This window comes from Delphinus delphis, chromosome 4 (genome assembly GCF_949987515.2).
Source record: "Delphinus delphis chromosome 4, mDelDel1.2, whole genome shotgun sequence".
In the NCBI taxonomy this organism is placed as follows: Eukaryota; Metazoa; Chordata; class Mammalia; order Artiodactyla; family Delphinidae; genus Delphinus; species Delphinus delphis.
This window is the reverse complement of record NC_082686.1, coordinates 95,215,540-95,227,771: the sequence shown is the minus strand read 5'-3', so window position 1 is coordinate 95,227,771 and position 12,232 is coordinate 95,215,540. Positions and strand designations below refer to the sequence as shown.

Sequence of the window (12,232 nt, the reverse complement as noted above, 5' to 3'; positions counted from 1 at the left end):
AGCTTACTCTTCAGGCATCACAAGAGCTCTACCTTCTTAGGGGTTTTGTTTAGATGCTGGTAGGAGGTGAGACTCGACGCAGCCACTGGTGGCGACGATGGGATCATGATTACACAGCGTGGGAAGTGACAACAAGAAATACTGATGAGAGCATCCGTCCAAAAGCAGAGTTTCCCCAGGGGAGGGTCCTCTGAGGCTTGGCTGGGAGGAGGAGACCTTCCACGGTGGCAGCTGATCCTATAAGACGAGATGCATCCAGAAGGATGAAGAATGGGCCGCCTCCTTGCGCTGGAAGGCCAGGACTGCTAGCTATGTTGACAGCAGATGCAGACCCCAGCAAGACAAGAGCAAGAGGGCTCTCAGAGAAGAGCCCTCAAAAAGGGATGGAAAAGTAAACAGGGAAGGTACCTTAGAGAATGAAGGAAGACAGGCAATGGGAGATGCCATCTATTCAGAAAACCCTTAAAACGAAACAAAAAACCTAACAACGTTGAAACCACCGGTTGCAAAATAACAATAAAATATTCACCCACCAATGTCAGTCTGTTCTTCTGTCAGGCACTGTGCCAAGCCTTCTGTACCTATGACTACGTTTACCCTATAACAATTCTGTCAAGTAAACAGTATCTTGATCGTGTATCTGAGGAAGCTGAGGGTCAGAGAGGGCAAGTAATTTGCTCTAGGTCACGTAGCTAGGATTAAGCCTTGGTCTCCACAGCTTCAAAGCCGGTGTCCTTTGCCCCTACACTAATCTGCTAGCCAGCCACTTAAAAACTGGATATATATTTTTTCTCTTGATGACATAACCAAATCCCTACCAGTATTATAAAAAAATATTCTTCTCAAGCTATGAATAAAAGTTTACCTGTTGGTACATTTATTTTAATAAATTTAAGAAGGTTTTACTGCCGCATGTAAAAGAGTAAACTTTTGGAAATTATACCTCGGACTTCAGCCAAAGGTACCCACGCCAACAATACTAACAACTAATATTTACTGAGTGTGTTCTAAGTGTTGCTGCTGTTCTAAGTCTTTCTATGAATTGACTCATTTAATCCTTACAATAGCCCTGGGAGGTAAATGCTACTGTTATTTCTAGTTTTACAGATGAGGAAACTGAGGCACAGGAAAGTTAAAGAACTTACATCTAATAAGGAAGATAACGTCAGCCAAAATACTACTCTCAGCAGAATTTCCCCAAATGCTCTGTTGCTCACTGACTCTTCTGCAGTTTCCCCTTGATCTCCCTTTTCCCCTTTTTGGTCTGAAAGCTGCTGGGAGAAACTACTGAGGTCCCAAAGAGTAACCATACCCACCAGTGGCTTTTCTGCATTTGGGCTCCAGCTGCCACAGCTTCTGTGAAACTGGCCTGGTCACCCTGAGTGAAAGTGAATACTGAGAAGTGATGGGAGCAAAGCTGACCACAGTGGATGAGCATGTAAGTATGAAAAGTTCTCCAAATGGAAGCACAAGTGGTGCCTATTAGTCACATTTAACCTGGATTTGACAAGTCAGTTGAAAGCGAGATCTGTCTAGCTCTTGGCGGTTGACAAAGCCAGGTCTTTTACATCCATTTTCCTGGTTAATCCTCAGAACAACTTTGGTGGTGGGAACAAGCTTTCTTAGAAGCCTCTTCGTAGAGCTTAGGAAGTGGGGCTCTGGGGAGACTTAGGGAGCCGCCCAGGCAGGCAGGTGGTGCATGGTGGCCCTCAGATCTAGACCTTCTGATTTCCCGAGCAGGCTGCTTCCTTCTCTCCAAAGCAGAGACGAAACGGATACATTTCTAGAGATTACTACACTAAAACTACCTTTCAAATGTCTTCTTTGTCACTGAAACGATGGGCTGCTGTTGGCTTACTCCTTTGGGCAGCGTTCTGCAGAGCTGGTCCTGTAACTCCATCGTCCGCTTGAACATGCAGTTTTCTCTGCAACAACATTCAACTCTCCTACATCCTTATTAGTCTCCTCTGCTTGCTTCTCCTCCCCTACTCTGGTTCTCAGAGAGTCTAGTTCCTAGACTCTCCTCCTCTCGATGTCTACTTCCATGACCATAAACCAATACTTCCCATTTTTCTTCCCATTCTCAACCTCTTCTCTGGCTCTAACTATATAATCCAACTGCATCGTGGCATCACCACTGGCTGCCTCATAGGCAGCTTTAACTCACTACATTCCAAACTGATCTTATCCGACTGCTCCCAAACCTGGCCCTCCACCTGGACGCTCCAGTCTAACATTGAAGAACCTTCTGTGACCACCTGCGCTCCTTCATGGAAGACATCTGATCAACCACCGCATCCTGCATGTGCTATAGGCTCCGTCTCTCTCAAACGTGCCCACTTTCCTCAATCCCCACCCAACCACCATCCACCTAAAGCACCACCCTCTGTGGCCTGGGCTAACTGGTCCCTCCTATCCACTCTTGCTTCCTTCCAACCACTTTCCCTGCAGCCCAAGTTTCATTTCAAAAACGCAGATCTGACAGAAAGACAAATATCATATGATATCGCTTATATGTAGAATCTAAAGAAAAGGGCACAAAGGAACTTATTTACAAAACAAAAATAGAGTCATGGATGTAAAAAACAAACTATGGTTACCAAGGGATGGGGGGGAAGGATAAAATGGGAGATTGGGATTGACATATACACACTACTGTATATAAAATAGATAACTAATAAGAACCTGCTGTATAGCACAGGGAACTCTATTCAATACTCTGTAATGGCCTATATGGGAAAAGAATCTAAAAACAAAAGAGTGGAAATGTGTATATGTATAACTGATTCACTTTGCTGTACACCTGAAACTAACACAACATTGTAAATCAACTATACTCCAATACAAAGTAAGAAAAAAAGGATCACATAAAAAAAACAAAAAACAACAACAAAAAAACCAGCAGATCTGATCATATCCCCTTGGTTGAAACATATCAATGCCTTCCCACTATTCTTAGAACAAAATATGAAATTCCTTAACCAGGCTTACGAAGACCAGCCTTGGCTTCCCTGCCTAGCACCCCCGTGTGCCCCTCACTGCCTTCAGGTGAACACTGACCAACAGGCCTCCACACCCGCCTAGGCTCCCACCCCCGTGGTCTGCTCCCCTAGTGCGCCATTCTTTTCCACCACAGCAGTCTGGCAATGATGGTGAAAATGGTTATTTGGGTGATTATTTGCTGAATGCCTGTCTCCCTCACAGATCTCATCTTCACAAGGGCAGACCATTCCCAGGGTCCAGCATGGCTGTCCGCAGAGTGGAGCTATGCATGCACTAAATTTGTCAAGTGACTGCCGGTAGGAATAGGACAAAAGTTTTAATTCTACCATACACTTAAACAAACACTTGATCCCAATGTCCTTAAAAGCCCCAGTCACTCACAATAAAAAGCTAGAGGCTTATAGGGAATTTTAGACTCCAGGCTCTCATTTTGTACATCCGTGCTCAACTATGACTGGCCAGTAATATACTGGTGGTATTTAACTTTTTTTTTTTCTGGTGATTGAACCAAAGCGGTATAATATCTTTCAGCTAGAGCTGGTTGTTTTTACAACTGGATGATGTTATGATCGCCTTGAGGCACCAAATGAGATCTCAGTGGCTTAAAGAACTGAATACAATTCTCCGAAGAGTAACACTTGCTACTATGGAGCAGGTTCGTACTCCTGGGGTCAATGCGATTCATTTCTGTGACTCAAAGATACACTCCCCACAATGAAGGTATAGAAAGAAGGCTCTCAGCTAGTTGAAAAATATATATAGTAATTACTAACATCATTTCAAAACTCTTGAGCAGAATCAAGCATCACCACCAATCTTCTGCCCAAGGTTGGTCTGAAAAGATGACCAGAGTAGGTGCCCCAGCACCTCAGGGTCCTGATTCCTGGACCCTAACTCTGTGATGGAGAGTAAAACAAGTTGTGCATTGACTAGGCCAAGTGCCAGAAACTTCTACTGAACTGAATAAAAATAGAAGAAGCCCTCTATGTACTTCTTCTCACTATTGATGGACTTATTCATCTTAGCTGGGTTTAATCCGATTCTTGGAACTTAGTTATAAATTGTACTTTATCATTGGTCAAAAGCGGTGTCGTGTACCTACCATTTAATTGGCCTGAAGCCACGTCCTTTTCATGAAACTGGTAAATGACTACATTCAGTGTACAAAGTCCTAAGAATATACAGATCCTGGTTTAGAACCTAGCCAAAACCACGTGGTTGCCTATAAATAGCAAAGGGCAGACAGGGATTCCTTAGAAACTCTGGTCGGGGGTGACATCTGAGATCACTGAGGAAGTCAGAGGCTACAACCTACACAGCCTTGGGTCACCAAAGGGGTGTCTGAAGGGCCTTTATTTGGAAAAGGGAATGTATTTCCCAGGATGCCTACACAAGGCCACCTGGCTCACAATGAAGCGAAGTTCACAAGCCTAACTACCGGCTTTAACTGTTTCTACGTGACAATGTAGTGCAAGTTCCTACTCAGTATCAGAAACAGAAGTGGTCACCACAGGCCAGGGCAGCAGACGTGGATGGGATCCAGCAGGACCGGAGGCGGGAGAGGAATGCCGGGCGGCGGGGACAGTCATTACTTAGGGGTTCAGAACTTACAGTCATCTGAGTATTCAGTATTTCTTTTTTTCTGTATTGCGCAATAGAAGCAAGATAAAGGATCAAAAGATAAAGTGGATAAAATCTCTTGATGCCCTGTGGTCACAAGCATTCCTGCTTCTGGTGAGAAGCTAGGGCGCATGCACATGGATGCCTAGAGCAAAGTGTCTCCATGCACGCCTTCTGTGCCCGTGGGCTGGGGACAGAGAGGGTGTGCCCCACTAGATGCCTGTGCCCCACTGAGCCTGAAAACATCCCAGATAGAGGCTCCAGAAAGTGCAGCCAAAGAACAGACACGAGGAGGCCTTGGCAGGAGCTCTGACTGGGAGCCTGAGAGCCAGAATCCAGCTCAAAGATGAGCCCCCCCTGAGTGCCGCTTCTTTGACCTTGCTCAGAAATCCTTAAATTCTCAGTGTAAAAGACCACAGAAGCAGAGGCCAGGTGAAGACTATGGAAAAGCACACTGACTCTGGCTTGCCGGGGGAGGGGCAGGACAGATGCAGCGACAGTGGCTGGGCTCTGGAGTCCAACCTGCTGGGTTTGAACCCTCGTTTTGTCTCAAGCTGCGTGACCGTTAGCAAGTTGTTAACCTCTCTGAGACTCAGCTGCTTTATCTTTAGACTGGGGGTTCTTGTGAGGATTAAATGAGACAATTCACATGAAGTACTGAACAGAGTACCTGTCTTATGGTTAAGTGCTTCCTAACTGTTAGAAATTGTTAGTCAAGCAACTTGATGAAAAAAAAACATATAATGTTTAAATAGATCAAACCAGGTACAAGAGGAAGAAAATCTAAAAAAAGAAAACCAAAACAATACAATGTATCCTCTGAAAAGACTGTACCAACTGAGGATCTAGGTTCAAAGGCCAAGAGTTCTTGTGTTAAAATTAAAAAAAAAAAAAAAAAGAAAGAAAAAATAGAAGGAAATTCATATAAGAGTGTGCTTGTGTGTCTGTGTACACGTGTTTGCATTCTCTGGTATGTTAAACATTTTATGGGATGACAAGGGGATTTTCTAGGGTTACTCGGTAAATGCTTTTTTTTTTTTGTGGTACACGGGTCTCTCACTGTTGTGGCCTCTCCCGTTGAGGAGCACAGGCTCCGGATGTGCAGGCTCAGCGGCCATGGCTCACGGGCCCAGCCGCTCTGCGGCATGTGGGATCTTCCCGGACCGGGGCACAAACCCGTGTCCCCTGCATCGGCAGGCGGACTCTCAACCACTGCGCCACCAGGGAAGCCCTCGGTAAATGCTTTTAGCCTGAAACTAAGTGTAGCAAATCACCAGGCAAGGAGCTCATTAGCCAGACAGGGGAAAGGCAAATGGTTCAGATTTCCAGGGCATGATGCTCCAGTGAGGCGAGGGCCTCGGGAAATGCTCTTGGAAGGAATAAACCACAAATCAGGAAAGCAGCAGGAAAGGCAGGGTTGGGGGGCAGAGCCTGAGAGGGTCCTGGCTGCGGAGAGAGGCTTGATCAGAAGTTAAAAGGAGTAAGCCTTGGATCCAGACAGCAGAGGCCATGGTCCTCAGGAGACCCGAGAGACTGAAGGAAATGGTGCAGCGCTGGGCTGGGGGCCAGTCCAAGAGGCTGCAGCCGGCCTGGGTGGGCGGGAGGAAACGACACCGAGGCACAGCTGCAAGGACCTGTCTGAGAATCTCAATTCGTGCCCAGGAGAGTAACCGGAGGTGAGGCAGGCACCTCCACTCCTACACTTTGTACTTTACTTCTCAGAGCTGGCTAATTACCACCCACCTCCCTTCACCCTGCCTTTGCCTGAGCCTTTGAAGGCTTCTGCCCCCTCAGCACTACAATGCCTCCGTCTACTATAGTGTAATTCTGAGAATACAGGATGGTAGGTGACCTTCAAACCTTTTATGGGCTGAGCATTCGTCCCTCCGACAACATCCTAGACTGACTTACTTAGATTGGAAAGTCCTTCATTTGCCTACTGCTGTTTGCAGACGCTTATAAGGTTCAGTTCTGAGGATCACAGTTCACGGCTCTGATTACATATCTACCCTTAGTGCATCAGGGCCCACACGGCCCTTGGGAGAAGGGAGACCTGGGTGTGAATACTGGCTTTGTACGTACTGGCTCTGTGACGTGGGACCAATTTCTTCCCCTCTCTGAACCTCAGTTTCCTCTTTGTTAAATGGAGATATGCACACTTTGCGCGAGAGATCATGGATATACACAACTCCACGATAGCGGTGACATCCTGGGTGTAAGCAAAGCACCTCACCCGGTATTTGGCACACAGAAGTCACTCAGGAATTGTAACTGCTGGGTATGCCTGCTGCCGGTCTGCATACTAATACTCTAGGGACATAATGAGGTTGATGGGATTTATTGCAAACTGGAACGGAAGCCCTCACTGATCCAGGAAGGCTGGACCTGGATGTACGACTTAAAAAGCAAGCCGCTCCTGGAGTCTGCAATTCACCACCCTCTAACTGCAGTGGCCACCTGACAGAGCAAATGAATTGCTGTAAACCGTTAATGAGGGGCAAGATGGTGTTTGGGAGAACTGTAAAATTATTCCCCCATTACCATGCCGTTAGTGAAGCTTTCATCTGCCATCCAACTTCCCCAACAGCTATGGTCTCTCAGTTTCCTAATTGTCTAGAGGTTTTGATTTATCTGGCAGAGGAAGGAGGCCCTGGACCAAAGTTCTGGGAAAGAGGCTTTAATAAACGTCCGTAAGACCACACGGGTGAGAGCCTGGCCCAGGGTAAGCCATGCAGGAAAGTGTGGCTGGCACTATGGGTTCCCACACGGAGGACAGCACACCTATTGGTGAAGGCAAGTCTTGCCCACTAGCTACGGGACAGGCCCTGGGTACCAAGGCGTGTGTGGAAGGACTCGGGAAATGCTTTCTTCAGTGTTCAGAGGAGTAACAAAGGAGGAGCAATAGGCAGGCCCTGCTTTTCCACATTTGATGTCTCGCTTCTCTGCCTCCTCACTGTGGTCTAGTCAACACCTATACTTCACCTCTTGGTCACTGACTCATTCACTTGTATATTATTAGTTCATTCATTCCACAAATATTTAGGAGGTGCCTACTGTGTGATGGTCACTGTTTTAGACACTAATGTCTAGATACACGATGTAGAGATACATAGGGATAAAAGAATCTTCCATCCTCGGGGAGCTTACATTCTAGTGCGGAGAGACAGATATACGAAAGTACATGAAGTACACACGTGTGAAGGTGATAAGAGCTATATAAAAACAATTAAGCAGGGAAGAGCGACAGGACATGATGTAGAGAGGGGCTGTGATTTTAAGTGAGGGGGTCAAGGAAGCCTCACTAAGAAGGTGATACCTGAGCAAGACTTGAAGGGGCTGCAGCCTTCACCTGCTTTCCTGATGTGACCACGCCAAGGTCACACCACCCCCAGCAAGGGAAGTCCCCCGCCTGTAAGAGCGCCTGGCTGCAGCCTCCTTTGCAGTTCAGCTGTGTGCGCTCCAAGCAGGCTATGGCCTCGACCTCACGGGCGGGACCCCGGGCCACGGCGGACACCCAGGAAGGGGACCGCAGCCACAAGGGGCGGGTCGCAGAGGCGGCCGAGCGGGTCCTCACCTCCTCCAGCCGCCGGCGCTGCTCTTTCTGCTCCTCGATGCGCTTCTGGCGCTCCGCCAGCAGCTGCCGCTTGTGCTCCTCGTTCTCCCGCTGCTGCTGCTCCAGCTGCTGCCGCCGCAGGGCCTCAGACCGCTCCTTGTTGGCCAGCTGGAGCCTCAGAAAGTCCCGCCGCAGCGTCGACTCGCCGGGCAGGTTCAGAATGGAGCTGCGCAGCAGGAGAGACAGATCAGGCTCCCGCTCAGGGCGGGGCCCTCGCTACCGGGGGTCCCGGCGGAGGCGAGCCAGGCGGGTACCTCACCCACCTGCGGGGAAAGAGGCCACATGCTCAAGCACGGGCTCTCAGACCCTCCGTTAATTCCACTGCTCACCCCGCAAAAGAAACAGAGTCCACGTAACAGACGCGCGTCCAGCCTCGCCTTCAGTGTGACTACTGCATGCCTATGCCGCTCGATCGCCGCAGAGATGTCACATGCCTGAAGCCATCACCTCTCTCCCGGACCGTCCACACCACTCCCTCGCCCTCTATTTCTAAAGGCTGTAGTGAGTACGCAAGCCCTGAGCCCCAGGCCAGCTTATTTTCACTTTTAAGAAAGGCAAGAGCTAAGCCAGCAAATAAAAATGAATAATCTGGAGCGGTGAGCGAGCTTGCTCTATCTACTTGGATGGGTACATCATCTTCACCCGCATCACCTCCTTGAACAGCACAAAGCTACAGACTCCTTGGTTCTGCAGCCCAGCAAGGAGGAGGGACATGGTTCCTACTTACTCATACAGACCTAGCCCTTTTAATCTTTCTGGCAGCTTCCCCTTGAAATAAATCCATTAAATAATTACTGAGTACCTACTATGCGGCAGGCACTATAATAGGCTCTAGTGGATACAGCAGTAGCTAAACAAATTCTCCCTCTAGTTATTTTCTTGTGGGGAAGAGAGACAGGCAAATAATTAGACAGGCAGACAAAGTATTACAAATAACATAATTTCAGATATTAATAGGCTCTATAGAAGACAAAAAAGTGTAAGAGTTTAAAACGGACAGTGGCAAGGCACTGGGGCTAGGATGAGGGTTCTGCTTGAGATGGGGTGATTGGGGAAGACCTCTCCCAGAAGCTGATAGTGGAGATAGGCCCCAAATGATGCAGAGTCCGTCACACGAGGAGGTAGGGGAAGAACCTTTCAGGCAGAAGGAAAAGCAAGTTTAGAGGCTTGTCGTGGCAACAGGGGTGGCCTCTTTGAGGGTCTGAAGCCCAGGCAGTCTTCCCAGAGCAGAGCAAATGAGAGGGAGAGGGGTACAAGAGGAAGTCAGAGACAGAGCAGAGGGTAAAAGCATGAGGCTGGGGAAGCCACACGTGGAAAGCTTATTAACAGGAGAGTAACACGATCAGCTTTGTTTAGCAGCTGAATAAATGATGTTCTGCAGTGGGTACAAGGGCAAGCAGGGTCACCAGCTGGGCTGCTACTACAGTGGCTCTGGGGTAGAGACTAACCAGGTCGGGGAGGTGGCGATGGAGGAGGCATCTGGGGAGAGAGTCAATGAAACCTGTTGATGGATCTAATGTGTGGAGTGAGGGATGACTTGCAGGTTTTTTCTTGGCGTCTGGGCTGTGGCGGTGACGCAAACCGGGAAGGGGAATGAAAGGGGAGGAGCAGGTTTGGTGGTTGACAAGGGGATCATTCTGTCTTGGAGAGTGGGTAGCGTGCTATGTGAGACACGGCCATAAAATGACATCAAAAGGCGTGGTTCATAGACAGTGCTTGGATTCTACTAAGACGCCTCCTTTAAAACCAACAGCCTTTGTGTGGAACCTTAAACAACCCCCCAAAGGAGGGGCTTATCTACTCAGGCCACATGGTCTGTGCAAAGGTGGTGGGGCTTAGGGAACCCAGCTTCCCATGCACATGAGGACGATCCATTAATATTAACTGATGTTGAATCAATGTCAGGTGACCCGAGATGTATTACTGACTGAATCATTAACTCCGTGTGTGAGCCGATTGCTACTGTTGGGCTGTTACCTCATTTCTATAATGAGATAACCACTATCCTTTTCTATTTTACAGGATTTCATGAAAATTAATTAGATGTGTCCAGAAAACAGGACTTGGAACATAATCTTATATGTGATATAAAGACATGTGACAATTATAGAAATGTGAAGAGATGGCTAGGTCATCCACTCAGTGACTCCAAACATGCGGTTTAGCAAGTGTTAGTTAAGGTGAGGTTCTCAGCTCCGTGGAGAGTGATCAGAAGGGCTGACATGTCTGTCTGGGTGAGCTTTGGAAAAATAGCGTACGACTCTGAAAACAAGGCATTTGGTCCTTTGCTTTACAAGAATGTTCATTTTCCACGTCACTACTTGGCAGTCACCATATTTATGCAGCTAAATGAGGGGAAGAAAACATATTAAGTGTCCAGATAGAAGGAAAGACTTCTCTTTCAGTCTTTGACCTTGAAAATTCCCGTAACAGGTGAAGAGAGAAAAACTGATGGCCCTGTAACCTCAATCCCATCCTCTTCCAGTAGTTTTAGCAATAATCCAGCTTGGCAGGTCTGAAATAGCTCAGAAAAAGGAGTGCACTAGCTTGTTCTAGCAGCAGTGGCTGAACTGGCCCCTTCCCTGGTTCAGAAGCTCTGCCTCAGTCGTACAAGAACCGCTCCTTATTGAGTACTGGGTCCCTTCCTTGGATGGCTAGAGGATGGGGACCCATATACCCCAGTGATCCTTCTGCTTTGTGCATTTCCCCCAGCAATCTCACTTCACATGTACAGTGCATCCGCCCTGGTGTGCATGCCCACGCCCCTTGTTCACCAAACTGCCATGAGCTGAATTCTCTTACAAAAGAGAAATCCTGGCAGTGTGAGCGCACTGGCATTAATTACTTATGAACACAGACTAGAAGAAAGTCAGAATCAAAGTCAAGTGAAATTCAACACATAGGGATGATGCTAGTAAAGCAGCACTTGATTCTGGGGGCCAACGTATGACAACAGGAATGGGAGTGGACGTTTCTATTTAGGGTTCACCTCTAGAGTGTAATCTGATTTCCTGGAAACTGTTTCCTCTTGGATTAGGCTGTGTTGAAAACACACGCCATGTGACGAGGACAGTGGCCACCTAAATGTCTCAAAGGTATGAAGTAATGGACTGGATAACTCAAGTCCAAAAATACCACTTTGGTCTCCAGAGAGTTGCAGTTTTAGGCACTTTTAGACCTGTATTACCCAGATAATTGCCTCCTACCCATTCTACATGTTACACAGGTGAGGAAACAAGGAAATAAATCTTGAAAGACAAGATAAAGAATATCCTGATTTCCATGTTCTTGTAAGAGTCTGCCTAGGGAAATTTTCCCAAATTAATGAGTACATTTGTGGGCAATAAATTAAGTAAGACCACCCTGCTGGATTCTTAAAAATGAACCTATAAATCAAAAGGACGTGAATTTCACACAACCACAGTGCAAAATGTGAAACTGAGAAGATAGCTCTTGCTCGCCTACCTGGGCTCTCCTGAGTCATTCTCCTCCTCTTCTTCCTCACTCCCGCTGTACTCATACTCCGTCTCATCTAAAGAGAGACCCACAGAATATTAGTGTGCAAAAAGATGCTACAGCTCGGTAAAGCTCATGCCCTCATTTTATGTATAAGTAAACTGAGGCCCAAAAAGTTGTCCTTAATGCTGACCTGGGACAGGCTCCAGGCCTCCTGACTTGTGATCCAACAGTGCCCACCAGCTAGATTTAAGCACGTGGAATTAACATCCAAGACTGCCCCAGCCGACTCTATATTCTCTCCCTAATACCTGGCATTCACATAAAAGTGAAGACAAGGAGCTGAAACATAACTTTTCAGTTTGTGTTAACTCCCCTTATAGGACCACCTAACCCAATCTTTTATTGGGCCACTGTTAACTTACTGACAAGGAGTAATCATTTTTTACATAGGAATTTTATTATGACTTACATAGACTCACAAATTGCCTTTAGATATCTTAATACCAGACAGAAGCTTTTGACAACGTGTGCTATTAA

The 12,232-nt window shown here is 47.2% G+C and overlaps 1 protein-coding gene across 1 annotated transcript in view; it reads right to left on the bottom strand.

Annotated features, from left to right (window-relative positions):
* The window catches only part of TNIK (TRAF2 and NCK interacting kinase), a 410,793-nt gene that overhangs the window by 88,794 nt on the left and 309,767 nt on the right, over positions 1-12,232 (bottom strand). The window contains exons 11-12 of the mRNA XM_060011144.1: positions 11,702-11,768; positions 8,198-8,402 (exon numbers count right to left, since the gene is read on the bottom strand). Coding sequence (XP_059867127.1) covers positions 8,198-8,402; positions 11,702-11,768 — 272 coding nt within the window. The remainder of the gene's footprint in view (positions 1-8,197; positions 8,403-11,701; positions 11,769-12,232) is intronic.